Raw genomic sequence first — 25,187 nt, forward strand, 5'->3', positions numbered from 1 at the left:
CCTCGTGCTAAGCATAGTGCTGGCCCGTGGGAAATGTGGTGGATACGAATGTAATGAACAAACAGCAGTCAGTCCTAAACCCTTGGTGGTGGGGTGAGAAACAGTGGCCCACCCCAGTGTCGGTAACCATGATAACTCCTACCAACCCACTCCAAAGATGCAAGTTCATGCCAGCAGCTCTAACGGGCCCTTTCCTCACAAGTCCACAGATGGGATGGGGTATTAAAGGAATCCTCTTGAGAACTTGGGTGAGGAGTGGGGGAGGGCCTGAGGCCAGGCTGAGTACAAAGAGAGGTGTGCTTATGGGGGCCTGAGGATACAGCTCTATTGGTAGACACTTTGCATGCATCAGACCCTGACTTAGAGCCCCAGCATGCATAAACCAGCACATGTAAAGGCAGAATCAGTGGGTCAGTCTATTCCCAGCTACACTGTGAGGCTGAGGCTATCCAGGGATACACAAGCGCCTATCTTAAGAAACAAGTGTGACTTTGGACAATTTACTTAACCTTTTTGCTTCAGTAGAGTGCAATAATGCCAAGAAGGCCTTGAATTCTCAATAATAGATTATTACAGGCAATATGCTTAATGTAAGCTGTATTTTCATTAGAGGGGAAGCTCCTGAGGTAAGGGAGCTAGTCTGTTTTACCACTGTGTTCACAGAGTGTAGGGATCACAGTAGGTCCTCAGTATTTGTTAAATGACTGGATGAATTCGTGTCCAAATTCACATTTAATTAAATCAGGGCAAATATTTAGTTAGTGAAGAACATTTTGTTTTGTTGTAATGGGGTCTTGCTATAGTATGTGTTCATCTCAAAGTCAGGATCCTCCTGCCTCAGTTCCTGTGGTACCAAGGTGACTGCTGTGTGCCACCACTTCAGTTGTGAAGAACTTTAAACAGAGCAGCAGGGTGGGAGGTGTTCAAAGGGGGATTACCTCCTTCAGCTTATACACTTGCAAAGATGGGGTCCTCCTACACTGGCTCACACTGCTCCCTAGAACTGCTGGTTCCTGATCTGATCTGCCTAGACTCTAAGTCCTTTGTCATTCCACCCAGTGGACTTACCCTACCATAAAGCCACATGGAGTGTGTTTGTGTCATGATAGTACCTTCCAAAACTGGCCCTATTCTAGGCCTAGAGGTGGAACGGGAGCTGGCCTTTAGGACCATAGTTCCTGGGGAGATAGGCTTATCCTAAAGCAGTGGTTACAAGGCAGACCCAGTCATCAACAGCTGGGCATTTGGCTAGAAGTCCTTGCGGTCCTTGGGGAAGGAAAGCCGAGTGAGCCCCCGAGAAGACTAAAGTTTCAGGAAGAAGGAATCCTGTGTCCTCACCCAGCACAAGTATTCCTTGTCTCCCTGTGTCTACATGTGCTGTCTAGGCATGTGATGGTTGGCTGGTTTAAACCACTGAGGTTCACACTTCAGATGTGTGCTCCTCTACTTCTAAGAACTATAGTGTCTGATTCCTAAGCCAAGATATTAGGCTATTCTGTTTCTCATAGAAATATATCCAGGGCTGGATAAATGGTTCAGCTAGCATACCTTTAGTTCTAGCAATCAGGAGGTAAAGTCAGATAGATCTCTCAGTTCAAGGTTAGCCCAGTCAACTTAGCAAGTTCCAGAACAACTAGGGCTACATAGTGAGACATACATACATACAACTGGGTGTAAATTCTAGCAGTTGGGAGGCAGAGGCAGGTAGATCTGACCACAGACTGGTCTACAGAGTGAGTTCATTCCAGAACAGCTAGGGTTACATAGAGAAACCCAATCTTGAAAAACAAAAATAAATATAAAATGATATATTACATATAAATATATGATGTTTTCTATTTGCATTGGTTATCCCCATTTTTCCTTTTCCTCCTGATTCTTGGCCCTGTGCAGACCACACTGGATTTAGATGACATGTCTCTGAAGCCAGGCTGTCTGCCCTCTCCTCAAGGTCACATCCCAGTATGTGTTTGAGGCAGGAACTTCACAATGTGTCCTTCCTATATGTGATATCATTTCATCTCATTGTTGATAACACTGCCTTTGATTATTTGCTTAAAGCAGCACCTGGGAGATCTCTCTAGCCTTGTGGGGCTTAATGCAGCACTGGCTGTTTGTGGAGGTGGCACTGTTTTGCCCAAGACAGGCAATATATTATTTGTTTTTGAGACAGGGCTTTTCTGTATAGCCCTGGCTGGCCTGGAATTTACTCTGTAGACCAGGACTCAAAGATTCATGCGCCTGCCTCTGTCTCCCAAGTGCTGGGATCAAAGATGTTTGCCACCACTGTGCCTAGGCACACAATTTATAAGGGCCAGAATGGGATCCTGGTGTGCACAGCTTTGTTCCTTTCCTGTTACTTTCTAGCCCTTGGGATTCAGTGATTAGATCAGGTTACAAGGATAGAGGGGTCAACATCTCAAAACACAGGCTAACAGGCTGGAGAGATGGCTCAGTAGTTAAGAGTCTGGCTGCTCTTCCAGAAGACCTGAGTTCCATTCCCAGCACCCATGCAGTAGCTCAGAATATAGGCTAAGAATAGTTACTGTCCAGCAAAGCCTCCACTGTGGTTAAGGCCTCCTAAGTGTGGGACTGCATCTTCCCTCAGGGTTCCCCAGCGGTTCATCTGAGATCAGATGTTCCTTCAGGTCCCACATGCTTCATCCTGGGAGATTTGGGTTGTTTTGAGATAGTATATAGCTCTGACTGGACCAGGACACTCTACATAGACCAGATTGTTCTCCAACTCACAGAGATCATTTGGCTTAGCCCCATACTGGGATGAAAATTGTGAGTCACCATGCCTGGCGAGCCTTTTTTTTTTTTTTTTTTTCTTAAATAAGATCTCATATATTGGGCTGGCTAACCTGGAACTCACTTCATAGTGCAAGATGACCCAGAACTCTTAACCCTGTCTCTTTCTCCCCAGTGCTAGGTTTCCAGACAGACTTTAAGTCTTGGAAGCTTTTCTAGAAAGCTGAACTATCAAGTTCATTTGTCATTGGTTTTGCCTTGCCTGACTCGGCCAGGCTTAGTGTCCATCAGTGGAAAAGTCATGGATCTGGGATCCCAAACAAACACATCAAAAGAGAAATGAAGATTAACATTACTATTTTAAGAGAAGGATGTTTTCTTTATTGATTTGATATATTGTGTGTGTGTGTGTGTGCACTTGAAGGTACACCTGTGGAAATCTGAGGACAACTTTTGAGAGCACTTCTCTGGAGCAAGGTCTCTCCTTTCTGCTATGTGTGCTATGGTGTGTGTGTACTCCAGGCTGGCTGACCTGTGAGCCTTCTCTGCTCTCAGCATAGGAATGCTGGGATTACAGGCGTGCATCACTGCATCTGTCTCTGGGGGTTCTTTTGTGGGCTGTGCTTTTACCCACTGAGTCATCTTTCTAGTCTATGAAGACTATTTTTGTGGCAAGGAACCAAAACTGCTTGATTTTCCCAGGCAAGGTAGTATACTCCTTTAATCCCAGTACTTGAGAAGGGAATTAGGAAGGCCAGGAGTTTAGGAGTAGTTTTGGCTCCTTACCAAATCCGAGGCCAAACTAACTACATGAGACCCTCTTGTCTTGATAAAACCAACCTTCCCTCTTCAAAAAGAGAAACCTGCTTAGTGGTAAATGTTCCTAAGAGGACAAATCTGAATAAGATGAGAGACCCAGTCATTACCATATCTGGAATGAAGGGGATGAAGGAAGAATCATGGTCATATTTTGACCAGTCAGATAGAGAAAGGCATATATATATATTTAATTAACTTATTAAATTATATATTAATTTATCTCTGTGGCCCTGGCTGTTCTGGAACTCATTATCTAGACCAAACTGGCCTCAAACTCAAAAATTCTCCTGCATCTAAACACCACTATCCCCAGCAGAGATTTTATTTGCTTTTATCTATATTGTGTGTTTGTGCACGTGCACCCCCCCCCCGCACCCCACACACACAGTGCCCACAGAGACCAGAAGAGGGTATTGGATCCTCTAAGACTGGAGATAAAGAAGGTTGTAAGCTTCTGCATAGGAATCCATGTCCTCTGGAAGAGTAGCAGTCAGTGCCCTTAACTGTGAGCCATTTCTCCAGCCCCCAGATACACACCATTTTTTTAAAAATAATAAGGACTGGAAAGACAGCTCAGCAGTTAAGATCACTAACTGCTTTTCCAGAGAGCCCAGATTAAATTCCCAGCACCCATAGGTGGCTCACAACTGTCTGTAACTCCAGTTCCAGGAGCTCCTTTAACCCACTTCTGATCTCCTTGGGCCCCAGGCATATGTGGTGCACATACATATGTAAGCAAAATATTCACACACATAAAACAATCTAAAATAAAAAACATATGTATTTGCATATATATGAGGAGTAGAGAGAAGCTCTGATTATGAGTGCAGCGTGAGCAGAAGATAAGAGGGTGTCACGTCCCTGGAACTAGAGTTTCAGGCAGTTGTAAGTCTGTCAGGCAGTGGTAAACATTCTTAACTGCTGAGCCATCCGTCCAGCCTGGTTTTGTCTCTTGTTTGCAGTGCTGGGAATGAACTTAGGGCCTCATTCTTACTATGTAGGCTATTCATTCTACATTCTCAACCCATGCGCTTCAGTTTTGAACAATCATTTCACATCTCCACTGACACTTGTAATTTTCTGTTTTGTTTTCAATAATAGTCATTCATTGAGAAGTCCAGGAAAATTTAAAGCCTAAGTTAGACCACAAAGAGAACTTTCTCTTTGAGACGAGAAGAGCTCAACATTTGCAAGTGTTTACGGGATGCTTCATCCATCCTCATCACAGGCTTCCCAGATGTCTAAGGCCTCTCAAGTCGGCCCAGGAGCTTGTTTCTGATCTCCTGGCTTCTCCCCTGCAGGTGCCTGGCTGCAGCAAGCCATGCTCTGAGCCATGCCCAGGCCGGGACAGCCCCGCCCATCGTCTGGGCCTCCACGCTTGGGGCCCTGGGAGAGGCCAACGGAGTTATGCCTGGACACGAATGATGAGCGGTCCCAGCCCCCACCAGGCCGTCGCACCCGTAGGCCAGACCCTAAGGACCCTGGCCACCACGGGCCGGAGAGTATCACCTTCATTTCAGGCTCTGCAGAACCAGCCAACGAGCCCCCAACCTGCTGCCTCCTCTGGCGCCCCTGGGGTTGGGACTGGTGTAGGGCTGCTTTCTGCTTCCGCCGCTGCAGGGATTGTCTGCAGCGCTGTGGGGCTTGTGTGCGGGGCTGCAGCCCCTGCTTATCTGCTGGAGATCCCATCGAAGGGTCTGTTGAAGCTGCCTGGGCCAAGGAACACAACGGTGTGCCCCCCAGCCCGGACCGTGCACCCCCCAGCCGCCGGGATGGCCAGAGGCTCAAGACCAGCATGGGCAGCAGCTTCAGCTACCCTGATGTTAAGCTCAAGGGCATCCCGGTCTATCCCTACCGCCATGCCACCTCCCCAGTCCCTGATGCGGACTCCTGCTGCAAGGAGCCCTTGGCGGAGCCTCCTCCCACTCGGCACAGCTTGCCTAGCACCTTCACCAGCAGCCCCCGTGGCTCTGAGGAGTACTACTCCTTCCATGAATCGGACCTGGACCTGCCCGAGATGGGCAGTGGCTCCATGTCAAGCCGGGAGATCGACGTGCTTATTTTCAAGAAGCTGACAGAGCTGTTCAGTGTGCACCAGATTGACGAGCTGGCCAAGTGCACGTCGGACACCGTGTTCCTGGAGAAGACCAGCAAGATCTCAGACCTGATCAGCAGCATCACACAGGACTACCACCTGGATGAGCAAGATGCCGAGGGCCGCCTAGTGCGAGGCATCATCCGCATCAGTACCCGCAAAAGCCGCTCCCGCCCACAGACCTCCGAGGGGCGCTCAGCCCGCTCTACTGCCCCTGCCGCTGCCCCCGACAGTGGCCATGAGACCATGGTGGGCTCTGGCCTCAGCCAGGACGGTAGGTGGGCCTGAGTAAGGAAGTTCTAGCTACAGGAAGAGGGTTGGGCTGGGTCTTTGTGAGGCTTGCCATTAGCCAGCCCGCACTTCTCTTACATTCTTGGATCTGCCAAGCCCCCTCTACCCTATGACTAACTGGCAGAGCAGCTCCCAGGCCTGGCCTGAATAAAGGCCCAAAGCACAAGATCTTGACTAGTTAAAGGGGTTCTCCATAATTCCAGAGACTGAAAAAAAAGGTTTGCCAAGAGTTCCACGACAGCCTGGGGTAGAGACCTTGTCTTTAAAAAGACAAAAACAAGAATTTCACCACTGATCTGGCCTAGTCAAACACCTACCTGTTTATACATAAATACACCCTTAAGCCCCCTTCTTCACCAGGCTGCAACAGGGACGGGGACTGAGTTTTATTTAAAAAAATGATAATAACCATTGTTTATTCGTATTCCCCCCTAGAACTGACAGTGCAGATCTCCCAGGAGACAACAGCAGATGCCATCGCCAGGAAGCTAAGGCCATATGGAACCCCAGGTGTGGTCCTGACCTGAACAGAGGGTGGGAAACTACACTAGGTGCCTGTCAGATGACCTTCCAGCTTCTTTTGGGGGTGGGTGAGGATGGGATTAGAAATGGAGAAAAGCCCAAGCAACTGTGTACCCACTGCAACCGAGGAAGCTGGCATGGATTGAGGTTTCTAGAATACAGCTAGAAGTGATCTGGGGAGTAAGGTGGCCAGAAGGCCATCCAGCCTGCATCTACAAAAACTCCCTATATGGTTTCTACTGCTGTCCTCTGGGTCTTCACGTTACCCTTTTACAGACAACAGTTGGAGTTTAAACATCAAGAGTGGGTTGCCCAGGCTGCTATGGCTGACCAGGCTAAGCCTTGCCCTTTCGTCGCAGCAGGCTTCTCCCTGGCTAGACCCTGGATGAGCTCCTTCCCCTCTCTGAGCCTCTGCTTCCTCCTCCAACCAGGGTACCCAACCAGCCAAGACTCGTCATTCCAGGGCACGGACACAGACTCTTCAGGGGCACCCCTGCTGCAAGTGTACTGCTAACCCCTACTGGCCCAGCAAGAGCCCGTCTTGGAAGAAGCATAGCCAGCGGAGAGGGACCAGGACCTCTGTGTGGAGGCCAGATTCTGAGTCCAGGAGCGGTGCCCTCTCTGGCTTCTGATTTTGTTGAATGATCTTAGACCACATACATTTCACAGGGCCATGGTGCCCACATCCTTTGTTCTCCAGCTGGGCTGATGCCGGCTAGGCCGAAAGCAAAGCTTTGGGAAGTAGCTTTCCAGTTACATTCCTGTGATTCCCCTAAGCAGTGGTAAGAACTAACAAGGTTTGGTTGGGACAGCATGGCCCTGTGAGTCTGTGGGCTGTGCCCACTTGCTATATTGATAAGCAGTACGTATTGGTTCATGGCTATTCTGTATTGTTAACATGACTCTAGATGCAAGTACGTACAACCTGCCTGGTCACTGGAATTACATAATCCACCCTGTGCTGTCCACTGATTGCTGCCTTACATAGGACGTAGGTACCCAATCTCGTTCAGTCAACATTGTGGAATATAAGAGGTAGAAGCAAGAGAGACTAGCTTCAGAAGAAAAAGAACCATCTACAGGGGCCTGGATTGCCCTGTTCCCCCAGTTTCTGGCTACCCCTCAGTTATCACTAGTCAGTGGACACCCCCACTCTTGCTAGTGCTAACACAACACTGTGGTTTCCACCTTGTCCTGAATTTACTGGCAACTTGAGGGAACCTGGTGTTTAAAGACTTCCCTATAGCCAGCAAATGACACCAAACCAAGGAGCTAAGCTCCTGAAGCAGAAGCAGGCTCCCCTTGCTTAGGCACTAGGACTAGCTTGGTCCAGGGCCCTTAGCTGTTCTTTACAGGTACAGGATCTAGTACAAACCTATAATCACAGCTACAAGTAATCCCACACAGTCTTCTGACCACTGCACCCACCAGCAAAACATTCATTCTTATTAAATAAATCCATTAAAAATTTTAAGGAATATACTGTAGGACAGGGGAAATCAGAAGACTTAACAGTCCCTAAATTCTAGCCTTGGCCTAAAAACCAATTTCCCAGCAGTTTTGTAAAGTAGTTTGCATTCCCAGGAAAAGTTCTACCAAAACAGCTGGGTAGTTAACTTTAACCTGCACCACCCCTGCATTCAATGGCCCAGACGCAAGCAGAAGTACCTCCTTGACCTTTACTGTGTGGCTCTGAGGACAGGGACAAATAGTGTGGCTCTACCAGACTGTCCCCTGCCTTCCCAGCTCCCACACCTAGGCAGTGTCACCCAGGCTTTATCACTCCTGGCTTTGGCACTGTCCTGTCTGGATACCTAATTCTGGGACTTGGCTCCTGATGAGAGACTCACCTTTGCTCAGAACCACACATGTGAGGTACGGTGGCTCAGTGGGAAGGCACTTGCATGAACCTGGCAATCCGAGTTTCATCCCAGAACCCACTCAAGCATGGAGAGAACTGACCCAGAAAGCTGTCCTCGCAACTTCATACAGGTGCTATATGTATAGCACATGTGCACACACAATGTAAATAAAAATTTAAATACCTTGTCATAGTTCTCCCTAAAGTCATAGGAGAAATGGATCCAGAGTCAAGAACCTGTCCTAGTAGGTAGAATGCTACACAGCAGATTCTGGGCTAGAAGCCAAAATCCCAGCTCCTAGCAGCAACAATGGAAGGTCCAGACGGGGAACATAGATGGAAGAGAGTAAATTATAGTTTTAATGTGTAACAGGACAAATGGTGAGGACAAGACCCCCCAAGACCCAGCCCTTCTCCAGTGAATCCCTGGAGCTCACAAGCCTGGGAAGTTCCATGCCTGCCCCAGCCCTAAGGTTCCCAGGTCCTAGGAAAGGGAGTTGAGTGGCTTGGGGCTCAATTGCAAAAGTTCAGGAAGGCAAACAGGAGCTAGTTGAATTTGGCCTTGGAGAAATCCATCTCTGGGTGCTGATCCATGAACCTGGGAGGTAGAAGTAGAAAAATAATCTCAGCTGTCCACCTCAGCTCTGAACTACCCTATTTCCTGATATTGGACCTTACATCCTCAGAACCCTGAAAAGCCTGGAGCCAAGCCTGCATTTGAGCATGGAATGGTTAGTTTATGCTGTAAGTGGGGAAGGCAATCTGGAGTCCCATTTAGTGGCACACCGCTGTCACCCTGGTCTAAGCCCCCAGCAATCATCCCCATCCCAAGTTGCTTACTTCTTCAGGATTTCCTGTTTCTTCTGCTCATCAGAGGTGGGCAAGCCCATGGACTTCTGCCTCTGGTCATACATCATTTTCTCCACCATGCTGCGAGTCTCACTGTCCAGGTCTGACAGCTAGGGACAGCAGGGAAAAGAATGAGTGCAGCACTGGACTGCCTACCCCTGGAGCTCCACAGAAAAGCTTCCCTGGCCAACCAGGACTCACCTTGGAGTTCTCAGGGTTAATTTTCTTGGTATTGATTTCGGGGTCACTGGTAACCAAGCGGTTCCACCATTCCATCTTATTGATCTGAGGAGGGGGAAGATAACATGGGGAAGGAGAAGCCACTCTATTACCTAGGAATTACAGCACTAAATTTTCTCCCATTCACATCTTGTATCCAAGGCCCATGCAGGCCTGTGCTGGGGAACAGAGCCAGACCTCTGCCCACCAGGCAGCTGGGGAAGATACACAGAGGCCAACAGTTACAAATCAATCAACTGGGGCAAGAAAGCGGCTGGAAGGAGAGAAGCTAGAGTAACAACTGGACCTTAAGGCATTGCAAGTAAACAAAGAAAAGGGAAAAAAAAAAAAAAAAAAGACAAGAAAGGAGATTCTGGCTGGGAGGAAAATCAAGTACCAGGGCACAGGCCGGCAGCTGTAGCCAAAAGGCACCACCTTCTTTTCCAGGGAAATTGTCCATGGGCCTCAGCTCTTTCCAGACACCACCTTTAGTGACCCCATAAATAATATCCCACACTCTAGGAAGGCAGAGTGAGAGACATGTGGGTTTTCTGGGGGCAGATTTCTCTACATTCTCTTCACTGTTCTTTTTCCAGTCCTTAGAACAGTGCCTGGCACAGCCAGTGTTCAGACGTGTGGAATAGAACCCATGTGCAAGCTTATGGAAAGGAATAGGCTTGGTGCACAGACCCTGACTCTGCCTATCCCACCTCAAGCAAGGCACACAGGTAAACCATAGCTGTTTCCTGATACAAAGAGAGCAGAGTGAGGAATAAGCACAGGCCTACAGCAGTCAATGGGAGTCAACCAGGCTAGGATGGGCCACTCACCTTCTCCAGATGCACTGTCACCACCTTGCCATCCTCGATGAGCCACGAACTCTCCTCTACCTTTACTTCATTGTAGAGTTCTCCATCAATCACTGGGGGCTGTCCTTTGAGGCCTACCCGGAGGTGCCGCCGCTGGATGTCCACCACCACGTCCTTTCCCTTCAGCCGGAAGCTGACTCGAAAGGGCACTGCCAAATCCAGTTCTGACAGGGTCTGGGTCCAGCGGTAGTTGGGCAGGTCAGCCCCGTTGCCTAAGTTGGGCTTCAGCTTTCCTTTGTCTTTCTCATCTTCCTCATCTTCCTCCTCCTCAGCGTCCTGCTCAGTTAGGGAAGCTCAATGAATTACTCAATAGACCAGACTTCAACCAGACCAGGCCCACAATTACCGCTAGACATAACAGCCTCAAGAGAGCAAGATAGGCATGGCAGACCTACACCCTGGGCCACTGGGAACCAAAGGTAAAAACAGGTCCCAGTCTTTGCCAGAAGAGCTCAGACTATATCAGGTAACAGAGACTGGCTGAGCCACTGCCCCTCAGCCACATGAAGAGTGCCTCATGGTGCCCTCCGATTCAGAAGCATTTTAATAAATATTTTAGGTATGAGTATTTTGCACTATGACATGCCTGGTATCCAGAGTTCAGAAGACCCCCTAGAACTGGAGTTAGAGACCACTGTGAGCCACCAAATGGACAATGAAATCCAAACCTGGGTCCTTTGCAAAAGCAATAAATGTTCCTAACCACTGAGATATCTTTTCAGCCCACTTGTGGGATTTCTTGTTCCAGATGGTCTATTACCACCACCACTGTCACTACCACTACTGACAGTCTCTCTACATAGCCCTGGCCATCCTGGAACTAAGAGATCCACCTGCCTTTGCCTTCTGAGTGCTGGAATTAAAGGCATGTCACTATGCCTGGGTTTTTTAAAAAGTATATTGTTTTAATTTCTACTGAGATAGGTTCTCACTATAGAGCACAAATTTGCATCAATCTTTTTGCCTCAGCTCACCAAATACTGGTTTATCATCATAGCTACCATACTGGTTCTGTTATTTTTTTCCCCATATCTTTGGGGTGGAGCTTTGAAGTATGGAAGGGTCCCAAGGCTGGGGACAGGGGAAAGTGAGAAGGGAATTCTGCTGAAGGGAGGAAAATGCTGCCTAGGCCCTGCTAGTCTATCTTACCTGCTTCCCTGGTGAGTCAAGACTGCCATTCTTGAGCTGGACCTCATGATTCTCTGCATCCTTTTTCTGTGGCAAAGGGCACAGAGTTAGAACAAAGTCCTACTTCCCAGAGCCAATCAGGGGTGGGGGTGGATGTAGAGGAGAGATACCCAGCCTCACCTGGTCAATCTCCAGCTGCAGTCTCTCTGCCTCCTCATCAGTCAGCTCCTTGATCTGTGGCCCAGGGGTCTCTGCCTTGGCCTCTTTGGCCAGCCTGGCTGCCCTCTCTGCCTTCTCCTGACGCTCAGTCTCCTGCCGAGCTCGCTTCTCTCTTCGGGCCTTCTGTGCCAGCTGGTTATGGTGGTTAAAAGTCTGTGTGATAAGCTAGGGAGGACAAGAAGGCATCAGAGTAGGAACAGTGCCTTAAAAGCCTAGGGACAGAACATTACCCACCCCTGCATTACAACTATGGCCATGCACAGCAGCTGCACACCAGTCAGGACATGCTCCCCGAAGCTTGTTACAAGCAGAACTCAAGCTCAGCCCCTCCAGGAAGCTTTACCTAAGCACCCAGGTTTATACTTTCTGTTCCCCAACTGCCTCTTTTCCTGCCTACCTCCATCTTGGGCACATAGCCCCAGATGGCAATATTTAAATTCACAGCCAGAATCAGCAGGTTAGACTCCTCCCAAGGGAAGAAGCTAGTTTCATCCCTAACCTTAGAGCCCCTGATTTCAAGTCCTTTCACAGGCACTGAGCAAGTTCCCATGATGCTTTGACTCCATAGCACCTGTCTCGGGTCTGGAGTTTGACCCTGATTCATCTCTCTAAATGCAGTCTGGATCTAAGCTGTTCTCACTAGAAGTGAGGTTGACCAGTCTCCACAACTTCAGCTGTCTCTAAACAAACTTAGAAAATGCAACTTTGTGGCTTCCCACACTTGAAACAAAGGACACACCTCATCTTTGAAGCACCTCTGCACCTAAACTGGAGGGAGGACGAAGTCACAAAAGTCACCCATTGGCTTCCCACACCCAAGGTTCTGCCAAATGCTCCAGACTCCCATTGATGTGACCCTTCCACCCGTCACTCCCAGCCCCATGCCACACCGAAAGCTTCAGACTGCAAGGGTAAAGACACCACAAGTGCCAGCAGTAAGGGTAATGATGGGAGTGAAGGAAATGAAGCACTTAGAGGCCATCTGCTGTGGAGAGAAACAGCAGGTCATGTAGCAACTGCAGCAGAGGTTGCCCAGCCAGAGCCTTGTCCCAGCTTATAATCATGGGGACCTTGAACTCAAGCCATTTGACAATCGGTAGCCGAGGGGCAGGAACAAGGGCTCTCCCCTTCTCTTCCAGTCCCACAAATCATGTCACAACCCACTCTTCCTAATACTTCCTAGCCATGGGAGGTTAAAAGAGGGCAGAGAAGAGCTACTGGGCAAAGTCAAGGCCAACTAGAGCAGCCTCTGACCCTTCTTCCCCGGCCCCTCCCATCAAAGAACACACTAGCAGAACAGCCTAGGCAGAAGCTGTGGAGGTCATCAAGTCAAGCTTCAGTCACTAACACACTGTTAGGAGCTACATGCTGGCAGGTAGGCCTGGTGGGTGAGCACAGGTGTTTTCTTTACTAAACTGACAGAGACAAGAATAGTTCCACCAGTCTGGCAGGTCAGAACACAGAGCCACTTAAATGCTACCCAAAGACACAATTAAGAACCTGACCTTGACACGCATAAGGGTTAACAACGCATTCAATCAATGGACAACAGGGACAGTCAGGAACACTCAAGGATGAGTCCTGTTGATTCTGTCTTCTAGCCCCACCTAACCAATCTCCCTCTTTCCCAGCATGGGTTGAAATGGCAGACCAGGCCCCTGCCCTTTCTCAACTTCCAAACTGCCCACGGGCCCCAGCTAGGAAATGGCTAGAGTTGGGGTGGCGGAGGCGAGTTGGCAGCCTTACCAGCATGAGCCACTACTCCCTGCCTGTGGCCTGAGACTCAGACTCTGCCCATGTCCTTCTGTTTGGCCTGCCCATCGCTGACTTTGATTCTTCTTTCTCAGCCTTTAAGGTCAGATCTACTCTACACAAAGTACATTGATGCTCACCCACAGCTGGAGGTTGTGTGTGTGTGTGTGTCATGTGTGGTGTGTGTAACTTTTTCTTTGAGTAACTAAAAGCTCCGCATTTGCTGTTTGTTTCTCCCTTTACTAGGGACAACCTTGTTCCTTTGGGCTAGCCCCACCCCATTGTAGCTTTCAGGCTACTTTTTGTTTCTCACCAAGTCAAGTTCCCTGTCTTCTGAAGAACAAGGCCCAGCACTGCACCTTGTTGTCAACAGCACCTTCCTTCCTGGGTGAAATGACTTGTCTGTGACTCATGCCTCCCTCCTGCCCCCACTCCCTTTGTAGCATCTCAAACACCTCAACCATTTTTCTGAATGTAGAATAATTTTACAAAACACTTCTTATTATGCTAACTGAGAAGTATATCTGTTCAAACATTCATAGAATTTAAATTATTTTTATTTAAAAAAAAAATCAGTGACGCAGCTGGGTGTGGCAGCTCACTCCTGTAGCCCCATCCCTCAGAAGGCAGAGGCAAGAAGGCTAACTGTACCCTATACATCAAGACTCTGACTGGAGTAGAGTAAGGCCCTAAGGGTTAGTGCCCAGTATCACACACAAAAATAACAACAACCACAAGAAGATCAAAACTTAGGATCCTTCACTGACAGCCAAAGACAAGGTGAGGCTCACCTAAGCTAGACAGAGGGAATCAGGGAAGCAAGGGACACAGCATGACAAACTCCTGACACAAGCTGACAGCGTTTATTTACATGGGGCCTGGCACCGATGCTGATATGCAGTCTTACACAAGATTCAAAAGCCACACTGGTCATGTCCTTTGACACAGGCTTCCCTCTTGACTGACTTGGTAACAACGCTGGTACACCTTTACTCAAGCCCACGAGTCTTAACAGTGGAGGAAAACTGCACTTCATGGGTCACCATGAGTCTTAACAGTGGAGGAAAACTCCACCTCATGGGTCACCTTGGAAACACACTAGTAATTATTCTGAAAGCAGTGACTCTGGGCCCTTCCTACATAGCCTCTCCACAGAAGCAAATGGCTAGTCAGGAGGTCTATAAATAAGAAAAGAATGGTAGAGTACCAATGAACAGGAAGCATAGGCACAAGTGCTGGCAGTGTCGCAAAGAGCCACTCTGCATTCATACTGCCGCCTGTCTGTAACCTAGGGATACAGATAGTTCCAGGGAGGAAAAGGAAACAGATTAAGCCCGGAGGTCTAGCTGTCAGCATCCCCTAAATCTGCAGAGCAAACAAACACTACGCCCTCCAGGGGTTATGAGCTACAGTAAGAAACCAAGTCTTTCTCCCAGTTCTTGCTTGACACAATCTAAGTATTTGGTATTTCTAGACTGTTGGGAACATCATGTTGAGCAGAAACCATGTCAGTTAGAACCCTGTATCACAGCTCAGGATGGGCTGGCTACTAGGAAGACTTAGCAGGAGCTGAGGGCTAGATCTGAAGTGCCTACTCCCCAGCACAGGAAGGCAGTGGGAAGAACCTGCAGACTGAGGCACTCGGCAGCCAGTGGTTTAGCAGTTAACCACACTTATACAATATTAAATCCCCTCGAAATTCCCTACACAATGGGTCCAGACTATTCCTAGTTACTGAACATCAAGATCCTGGGGAGAAGCACAAGCCCAGAGAGGACATGGAAGGGCCACACCCTGCAACACACTCTGCTTCTATATCACTATTCGTGTGTGTGTGTGTGTGTGTGTGTGTGTGTGTGTGTGTGTTTTATGCACGCCTAACTGCCCTAGAACTCACTTCATAAACCAGGCTGGTCTCAAACCCAAGAGATCCTCCTGCCTCTGCAGCCTGAGTGCCTCCAAGTGTCTTTTACAATAAAACTGAAAACTGAGAACACAGAAGTACTCCCACAAGCTCAGTCAGTCTAATGAGCTCTCAGCCAAGTCCTGAGTTTGGGTATTGGACATAAGGGTGTGCCAACATCTCATGCCGGGCACACAGGAGGCAGAGGCAGAGGCAGAGGTGGGAGGGGTCTGACTCGGAGCCCAGCCTGGTCTACACAGTAAGTGTCGAGTCAGCCAAGGCTATATAGACAAACTTTCTTTTCCTCTCTCTCCAAAACAAGCAAACAACACTGACTCATATGTACATCTCTGTGCTGGTGTGACCATCTGAGTACAAGTGGCCAAGGAGGCTAGGAGAGGCAGTAGGTCCTCTACAGCTGGTTATAGGCAATGGTGAACTTACCTGACATGGGAGTTGGGAGAAACCAAGTCCCTCTGCTGCCATTGCGTTCTCCCTAAGTCCCTCCCACCCGTTGCCTATTCTGATGTTATCAGAATCATAGGTGTGTGCAAGCAAGTCTTCCCAATTTTGCCCAGAAACAAACTACAGGCTGTGGTGATTCTATTTTTATACTTGAGGAGCCAATGGCTGTTTCCACACTAGCCAACCCTCAGACGCAGCCACAGGGATTCCAACCTCTGCACATCTTTGTCAACACTTAGTTCCTGTTACTATCAGCTTCTTCAGGCCGGTCTCAAACACACAAGCTTAAACCACACTCCTGCTTCGACCTCCCTAGGAAAGGTATGTAGCACCACACTCACAGTTTTCCTGTTTTGTTTCATCTTCCTGTGGGAACCATTGTAGTGAGTCTGAGGTAGGAGCTCATGTGACTTGAGGGAAAGGGGTAGGAGATTGGTCTGACACAGGATCTAGTGAACGTGCACCCCAGCTGACTATATAGCCACGGATGACCCAAACTCCTAATCCTGTGCAACACTTCCTACTCGCTGAGATTACAGGCCTGAAGCATTGTGCCTGCAATTTTCTAATTTTCTGCTTTCTTTGTGGAGATGGGATCTCATACTATAGCTCAGGGTGGCCTCAAATTCAGTGCTGGAACTACAGGCATGCATCACCATACCTGGTTTTAAGCTTCAAAATTTTTTTAAAGATTTATTTATTATGTATAAGTACACCGTAGCTGTCTTCAGACACACCAGAAGAGGGCATCAGATCCCATTACAGATGGTTGTGAACCACCATGTTGTTGCTGGGAATTGAACTCAGAACCTCTGGAAGAGCAGCCAGTGCTCTTAACCACTGAGCCATCTCTCTAGCCCTAAGCTTCAAATTTTAATGTCCTGTCAACTCTTACTACCCAGATAACTCAGGACACAAGGCAAGCCTACAGCAAATTGGTCTAATGGTGTATCTCTTACAATGCAGCTCCAGACTTTGCAGAGCATAAAACATCCCTGAGCCAATTCTCTCTTCCATAAAATGGGGATGGCTGACACCATTAAACTGGTCAAGAACCACAGGAAACTCGTGAAAAAAGGACCACTGACATTCCATTCCCCAGCCCCAGTCTGCTTCTCCCCGGGTGATTTTTCCAGATTCACCCAAAAAAAGAAGGGTCCCCAGAACTCACCTTCTCTGCCATCCCCTCTTCTCCTCCAATGAAAAAGTCTGTTTTGCGTCGAAGGAAGCTGAAGAAGGTGTTCACAAGCTGAAAGAGAGGAAGAAACTGAGGCCCTGGGGCTCAGGATGGGGATCCTCAACCACAGGCAACTCCCTAGTTTAAGAGAGAATTTCAATTGAGTATTTTACCCCTGAACCTCCCACCTGAGCAGCCAGCCTCCCAGCCAGGCTCCTAAAGTCTGCTCGTCTTGTGTGTATACACATTCACCTTCAGTGGTGCTGGACCCACCAGACATACTTTCCTCTGCATCTGTGATTTGAAATGCCTGGACCAAGCTTCTAGTGCCAGGCAGGAAAGCCATCAAAGGGCCTATAGAGATGGCTCATTGGGAAGGGCCCTTGTGCAAGTCTGACAACCTGAGTTCAACTGCTCAGAACTAAGTGTAAGGAAAGGAACGACTCCTCAAAGTTGTCATCTAACCTCCATACGCATGCTGTGGCTCACAAACCCCACATATAAACACATACACGCACACACAATAAAAATAAATAAGACTTAAAAACAAAGAACTGGGTTGTGAGCTAGATAGTGGTACATGCCTGCCATCTAACAATCGGATCAAAAGCAGAAGGGTCATGGTAAGTCAAGGCCAGCCTGGGCTACAAGAGACCTGTTCTCAAAAATAAGATAAAATCATTTTCAAAAAGCTGGGTGTAAAGCTGGGTGATGGTAGCATACAATTTTAATCCCAGACTAAGGAGGCAGAGGCAATCTAATTCCTCAGTTGCAGACAGCCTGATCTACAGACCAACTCCAGGACAGCCGGGACTACACAGAGAAACCTGGTCTCAAAGGGGGTGGGAATGGGGGAATCCTGGGCTCAGTGTCCTTCATCTCAAGTACACAGAGAGGCCTTAGGACTCCAAGTTCAAAACCAGCCTGAAGCATCAAGAGTACAGGACAGACATGACGGCACTTTAAATCTAGTGTTTGGAAGGCAGGTGGGAATCTGAGGTCACGAGCAGCCTGGTCTCCAACCTGAGTACTGAGAGCTCTGTTAACAAAGGACAGATAGTAAGACTGTCTCAAAGAAGTGTGGCAGATGCCTATAAAGGCAGCATAAGGAGGCCAAGGCAGGGAGAAGAGTTCAAGGCCAGCCTTAGCTACATGGCAAATTTTAGGCATCCTGAGTTATGGTATCATACCCACACCCCCAAAAAAACAAGGAACCAGTGGATGGCTCAGTGGTACCTACCAATGTTCTATTCCCAGAATGCACATAGCAGAAGCAAAGAACCACTCCTTAACCTCCCTGCCCCCAGGGGCAGGGGATTTAGCTCCACTGGTAGAGTGCTTACCATGCTTGAAGCCATGGGCTCCCATCAACTCATAACTAAGCATGATGTCTATAACCCTAGCACTTAAAAGGCAAGGAACTTGGAAGGCCAGTCTGGGTTAAGTAACTAGCAGTTAGGACTGATAGGCCTAAGGTTAAGTGGGGTAACCCTGTCTTCCAGGAAAGCCGAGGTGGGCTGGTAGGCTATGGCTGAGTGGAAGATACGCTCTGCTCGGGACTTGGCCATAGATGTTCCTGACTCTGAAACACTACAGGGCTTAATCTTCAGACCTTATTCCTTCAAATGTAACAACAGAAGCCAGCCCTCAGGTTGGGACCAGAAAGGTAACTGAGCCATAAGGTGCACTTCCTGTTCTTGCAGAGCACCTGGATTTGGTTCTGAGCACTTGAGATGGTTGCTAACAGTCATCTTTAACTCCAGATCGGACAAGCTCACCTGGCCTCATGGTACCAGGAAAACACACACACACACACACACACACACACACACACACACACGCACACACACACACACGTAAGCAAACATTCACCCATAAAGAAAAAAAAAGGCCCTTAAGAGGCACCGGCAGACAGACAGCTCAAGTTTTATGACAGGTCCATGCTCAGTAAATTCTTGAGGAAAAGCACAAGCTGGTGCTGGCTCCCAGTTAGTACAACTCTTATTTGCCCCAGAGGATGGTTCTAAATCTGAAGCTAGAATGTACCCTAGTGGGTACAATCCCTACTTCTAGACACTTTAAATTCACTGCAACAAAGTGAACTTACTCCCAAATACTTTTGTGTTTTATCAGTTTAGGAACACATAGACAAGAAGGTTCACATTTGCAGATTAGACACACTCTCCCACTTCAAGGGATTTACAAGTCCTTGGTCAACACAGGCACCTAAAGAAAAAGACTTAGAATGTGTAGTGACCAAGCTTGTGACAATGTAACAAAAGCTAACGGTCATTTAGAGTTGAGAAAATGCCTCCATAAAAATCAGGCTGTAGGGGCTGAAGAGATGGCTCAACAGTTAAGAGCACTGACTGTTCTTCCAGAAGTCCTGAGTTCAATTCCCAGCAACCACATAGTGGCTCACAACTGTCTGTAATGGGATCTGATGCCTTCTTCTGGTCTGTCTGAAGACAGTGTACTTACATTCATTAAATTAATTAATTAATTAATTAAATAAAATCAGGCTGTAGGCAAGCCTCTAGGGCATTTTCTTAAGGAGCGATTGATGGGAGAATCCAGCCTATTGGGGGTGGTGCCATCCCTGGGCTGGTGGTCTTGGGTTCTATAAAAAAAAAGGTTGAGCAGTAATACCCCTCCATGGCCTCTGCATCTGTTCCTGCCTCCAGCTCTGGCCTGCACTGCTTTTGATAATATTCTATGGAACAGTGGGGAAATAAGGCCTTTTCTCACCAAGCTCTTTGTGATTCATCACGGCAGCGGTCACTCTAAGACAGAATGGAAAGCCAGATGAAAGCTATCCCCGGTGACAGATGACAGGAGCCTGTCTCCTCAGGGACTTGGAGGCTGGTTTTGGGTAAGCCTGTCACTCCCTGACCCTCAGGTGCTTGTAGAATGGAGTATCTTAAGACTGTCAGACTTTCCCACCTCTCCCATGATTACTGTGTGACCTAGGTCTGGTCACTCAACATCACCTATGGGTTATTTGGAGGTCTTACTATCTATCTATCTATCTATCTATCTGATTGGCTACGACCTGCTGTACAGACAGGGTTAGCTTCTAACTTGTAGCAATTCTCCTGCCTCTTCCTCCCCAGCATCAGGACTGCAGTCACGCACCATCATACCCAGCACTAAATTAAACTTTTGAAATGTTCAGTCTGGATCAGCAAGATGAATCCCTGTGTGAAAGTGACTGCCTCAAAATCCTAGCAACTCAACCCAAAAAACCCAGATACCAGTGACAAGAGAAAACTGGCCCATAAAACTGTCCTGACACAAACACACAATAATAAACTTCTTTGGTTTTGTTTTTCTCTGAGACAAGGTTTCTCTGTGTAGCCCAGGCTGTCCTAGAACTCATTCTGTAGACTAGGCTGTCCTCGAATTCGAAGATCTACCTGCCTCTGCCTCCCGAGTGCTGGGATTTAAGACACACACCGCTCCAAATAATAATTTTTTAAAGCAAGAAATCCTCAAGGAATTCCCCAAAAGCAAAGCCTGGTCTCTGTCCGTGTCTGCATCCCCAGAAACCTAGGTGCCAGGCAGGGTGGTAAGGGTCCAAGTTCCCGCACTTGGAAAACAGAGGCAGAGGATGACCGTGAATTGGAAGTCACTTGGTCTATAGATAGCAAGCTCTGGGCAAGCCAGGGATACAGAGCAAGACCCTGACTCGAGGAAAAAGAAAAACCAGGAACTGGTATTCCTAAGTCTCACCTCACAAACTAGGCAACTGAGGCTAGACTAAGAGGAAGCTTAACCTACAGGTCTCCAGTTGACTTCCTCAGTATAGTTTCAAGTATAACGAGGCCACGTGCTAACCTCACCCTGGCTCTCGCTACCCTACACAGTATTGATAAGCAGGCTCCACTCTGGATAAGATGCAGATCACGTCTAGAAGAGTCGGCCCAGAGATGCTCTAAGGAGCAGCCATTAGGGATGCTCTAGAGAGTAACCATTAAAATGAAAGCAGTAACACCCGTGAAGCGCAGAGTGGGTGCTGAAGCTCTGGGGTCACTCCGGGACAATGAAAGTTGCTCTTGGGGGCTAGGTGCTGGGTGCTGACGGCGTTGGAGCGAGACTTCACCCGCGGGGTGGGCAGACCGGAAGCTGGGGAGCCAGACCGGGGGACCCGCGTGGCAGGGGTGGGGGAGGTCTCGGCCGTTCGCGGAGAAGGGCTGCGGCGCGGGCCACGTCGTTTACCTCCTGCACGCCGCCCTCGTGCTGCTGCGCCATGGCCAGCAGCATGCCGTCGAAGCGCTCCTCTTCCTGCTCCCCTCCCATCGTGCTGCGCTCCAAGCTCCGCACTCGCGCTCTGCGATGCCCGCGCTCCGCACGGTTCGCTCGGGCCCAACGGTTCCCCTCGCTAGCCTTCCGCAGCGGAGCCGGAAACACGCACCGGCCGGCCCGTGCGGCCCGCCCCTCCCTGCTCTCTTCCCGCCTCCCTGCCCATCGGTGCCCATTCAGCTTCCGGAATACAACTCGTTTCGCCGGTCATTGGCTAAGCCGAGGAGCAAATCAACAGGCGCGGCCCCAAAGCAGTGGGCGGGATTCGCAGCCGCAGAGTTTGGCTTGAGTTGCTATGGTCACCAGATACCTGGGGGTTTTCTAGAAAGCTCTGAGCTCACCTCTTAACGGGATTGGAAGTTTTTGATCTAGTAGGTACCTCTAGTCTTCTCCTCCTTCTCCTCCTAAAGCCGCAGCAGTTGAGACCTAAGAAGAAAGCACTCACCAAAGGGACAACCTACCCCATCTTACTACACTAGACTTAAAAAAAAAAAAAAAAAAAAGCACAAAACTGTCATTTGCATAAAACAGCCTTACAAACCGTTTGCACTTGGATCAATGCTCTTCCATTTCTGGAAATCCTTAGTTTTTATCTTTGTTTTGTCGTTGCTATTGGTGGCGGAGGTGATGGCTTGTTTTGTTGAGACACTCCTGGTGTATCCAAGGCGTGGACAAACTTGTACTCCTGGTTACCTGCCTTCACCTCCAAGAACTGAGATTGCAGACTTCTATCACCTCAAGATTCCCCACCGCTCCCGCGCATAAACCTGAGAGTGCTGTACTGTTAGATATTTAGTACCATAAACTTTTCCAGAGAGCCTGGCTGTCGCTGTCTCACACCTTGGAATAGGGACTCTTGAGTGTTGAACCTCAGATGAACACTCATCCCCTCTATCAGACTGAGGTCTCTGAGGGCTGGTCTGTGTCATCTCCATGTTAGAAGCTGTGCTGGTTAATTTTATGAATTTTAGAATCATTAGGACATTTCTTTTTCTTTTCTTTTAATTTATTATATATAAGACACACCAGAAGAGGGCATCAGATCTCATTACATATGGTTGTGAGCCACCATGTGGTTGCTGGGAATTGAACTCAGGACCTCTGGAAGAGCAGTCGGTGCTCTTAACTGCTGAGCCATCTCTCCAGCCCTCCATTTTCTTAATTAGTGATTGATGGAGGAGGGCCCAGCCCATAGTAGGTGGGGCTATCCATGGGCTGGTGGTATGTGTTCTATAAGGAAGCAGGCTGAGAAGCACAAGCCAGTAAGCACCACCCTCCATGGTCTCTGCATAAACTCCTGCCTCCAGATTCCTGCCCTGTTTGAGTTTCTGCCCTTACTTCCTTCTGTGATGGACAAACATGTGGAAGTGTAAGCCAAATAAATCTTTTTCTCCTAAATCTGTTTTTGGTCATGGTGTTTCATCACAGCAAGAGAAACCCTAAACCAGAAGGCCTGGACTTCTCTGAGCAAATGGCTTCCATTCAGACTCTGGGCTATAGAAATGCTAGCCCTAGCCTTCTCTCACTCTCCATGCATTCCACACAGGACACCTGGCACAGGAAATACAGCTCGCCACAGTGAAAAGTACCGAGCTTCTGGTGTGTCTGAAGACAGCTACACTGGGTTCCTTCTCCTCAGCTTTCTCCTCCTGAATAGGAATGACAGCAATGACTGTGATATCAATCTATCCTCAGGAAGCTCCGGAGTGCGCCAAGAACTTTCCACTCCCAAATGCCACTTTGAGCCTGCAGACAATCAGGAAAAGCACTGTCAAAGCACAGTTTTTGTCAAGCTTAAAAAAATAAGAAAGGGGGACTGGGGGCTGGAGAGATGGCTCAGTGGTTAAGACTGCTCGTCCTGAGGTCCTGAGTTCAATTCCCAGCAACCACATGGTGGCTCACAACCATCTGTAATGGGATCCGATGCCCTCTTCCGGTGTGTCTGAAGACAGCAATAGTGTACTCATAGACATAAAATAAATAAATATTTTTTAATCTTAAAATAAAATAAGGAAGTTAGCTGGGCAGTAAGTAGTGACACATGCTTTTAATCCCAACACTCAGGAGGCGGAGGTGAGTGAGTCCAGCCTGGCCTACAAAGTCAGTTCAAGGACAGGTAGAACACAGAGAAACCTTGTCTCAAAAAACTGAAAAAAAAAATTAAAGCAGTGTTTTTATTCCTCTTTTTTTTCTATTTATTTATTTATTTATTTATTTATTTATTTATTTATTTATTTAATGTGAGTACACTGTAGCTGTCTTCAGACACACCAGAAGAGGGCATCAGATCCCATTACAGATGGTTGTGGGCTACCATGTGGTTACTGGGAATTGAACTCAGGACCTCTGGAAGAGCAGCCAGTGCTCTTAACCACTGAGCCACCTTTCCAGCCCAGAAGAAATGTTTTGGTTTAATTTTTAAAATGATTTTTAAATTTTATTTTTTGTATGTAAGTGTTTGCCTGCTTGGATGCCTGTGCAGCATATATTGCAGTGCCTGCAGAGACCAGAAGAGGGCGCAGGATTCCCTGGAACTGGAGTTACAGGTGGCTGGTTTTGAGCTGCTATGTGGATGCTGAGAACTGAATCCTGGCCCTCTGGAGGAGTATCAAGTACTGTAGTTGCTAAGCTATCTCTTCAGCCCTTACATTCATCTCTGACCTATATATGCTAAAGAAACAGGAGGCTAACCACCAGTTCCCATCCACTGTAACAGGGTTTGTACTGAGTTTTGTCCCTTGTGTATTCACATCTTCCATCTCCCAGAAATGTGGTTTCCGTTATTCTTTCTAACCCTCCTCACTCAAGTTAAGCATAGAACCCAGGATCTTGGACCGGGTAGGGCAAGCTCTCTCCACTAATGACACTCCTTTCCCAGAATCAGACCGGAGGACTGGCTGGGTCTAGGTACTGGAAAGATTGCTGTCCTGTTATAGCCAGAAGACAAAAGCATTCGCAGAACAATGTGGCAGATCAGAAGGACATAGACGCCAGCTCCTAGCTGCCACACTGGTGACAACATGGTCATCTGAGCACCAGTACAGATGAGAGTAACACTTTGTAAGCTATTCTCTAGGATGCTGTGAACTCAAATGCACACAATGGACCACTGAGATGGCTCAGCAAGTAAAGGCACTTGTTACCAAGTCTGATGATGCAAGTTCAATCCCCAGGTGGAAAAAGAACATCAACTCCCAGACATTATCCTCTGATGTCTGTATGACACCACTCTAAATGTCTTTAAATCAGGGCACGATGGCATATGCTTTTAATCACAGCCTAAATCGGGCACCGTGGCATATGCCTTCACAGCCCTTAGGAGGCAGAAGCGGATGGATGCTATGAGTTCAAAGCTGTCTCTTGATATATAGAGTTCTAGGACAGACAGGGTATCTTACTTAGGGTTACTATTAGTGATTGTCTTAGTTAGGGTTTTATTGCTGTGAAGAGACACCATAACCAAGGCAACCCTTATAAATGACAACATTTAACTGGGGCTGGCTTATAGATTCAGAGGTTCAGTCCATTATCATCATGGCAAGAAGCACAGCGGCATCCAGGCAGACATGGTGCTGGAGGAGCTGAAAGTTTTACCTTTTATTCTGAAGGCAGCTAGAAGACTGACTTCCAGGAAGCTAGAAGAAAGGTCTCAAAGCCCACCCCCACAGTGACACAATTCCTCCAACAGGGCTCCACCTGCTCCAACAAAGCCACACCTCCTAATAGTGCCACTCCCTAGGCCAAGCAAATGCAAACCACCACAATGATGAAGCACCATGACCGAAAGCAAGTTAGGAAGGAAAGGGTTTTTTTTTGGGGGGGGGTAATACTTCCAGATTAATGTTCACCCTTGAAAGAAGTCAGGACAGGAACCCCACGCAGGACAGGACAGGAACATGGAGGCAGGAACTAATGCAGAGGCCATGGAAGGGTGCTACTTATGGCTGGCTCATTCATGGCTT

General features: G+C 48.1%; 2 protein-coding genes across 2 annotated transcripts; one reads left to right on the forward strand and one right to left on the reverse strand.

Moving 5' to 3' along the window:
* Positions 1-4,906: 4,906 nt before the first annotated feature.
* On the forward strand, positions 4,907-7,046 carry KDF1 (keratinocyte differentiation factor 1; the record flags this gene model as incomplete). The annotated part of the gene is made up of 3 exons (XM_080920775.1): positions 4,907-5,942; positions 6,395-6,469; positions 6,913-7,046. The coding sequence occupies 3 exons, from the start codon at positions 4,907-4,909 to the stop codon at positions 6,993-6,995; spliced, it is 1,194 nt and encodes a 397-aa protein (XP_080776901.1). The 3' UTR covers positions 6,996-7,046.
* A 1,641-nt stretch (positions 7,047-8,687) lies between these two features.
* Positions 8,688-21,314, reverse strand: NUDC (nuclear distribution C, dynein complex regulator). The gene is made up of 8 exons (XM_080921901.1): positions 21,142-21,314; positions 16,918-16,995; positions 11,588-11,791; positions 11,429-11,494; positions 10,241-10,555; positions 9,393-9,476; positions 9,183-9,301; positions 8,688-8,940 (listed from the first exon to the last, which is right to left on the reverse strand). The coding sequence occupies exons 1-8, from the start codon at positions 21,220-21,222 to the stop codon at positions 8,889-8,891; spliced, it is 999 nt and encodes a 332-aa protein (XP_080778027.1). The 5' UTR covers positions 21,223-21,314; the 3' UTR covers positions 8,688-8,888.
* Between the last annotated feature and the right edge of the window lie 3,873 nt (positions 21,315-25,187).

Source organism: Micromys minutus (genome assembly GCF_963924665.1).
Source record: "Micromys minutus genome assembly, chromosome: 9".
Classification (NCBI taxonomy): domain Eukaryota; kingdom Metazoa; phylum Chordata; class Mammalia; order Rodentia; family Muridae; genus Micromys; species Micromys minutus.

Excerpts from the sequence above, each read along its gene's own strand:
- NUDC (XM_080921901.1), bottom strand. The coding sequence starts at position 21,222 with ATGGGAGGGGAGCAGGAAGAGGAGCGCTTCGACGGCATGCTGCTGGCC. Across the intron at positions 9,477-10,240 it reads TGACAGTGCATCTGGAGAAG|ATCAATAAGATGGAATGGTG; the intron begins GTGAGTGGCCCA and ends CCCCCTCCTCAG. Across the intron at positions 8,941-9,182 it reads AAACAGGAAATCCTGAAGAA|GTTCATGGATCAGCACCCAG; the intron begins GTAAGCAACTTG and ends TCTACCTCCCAG.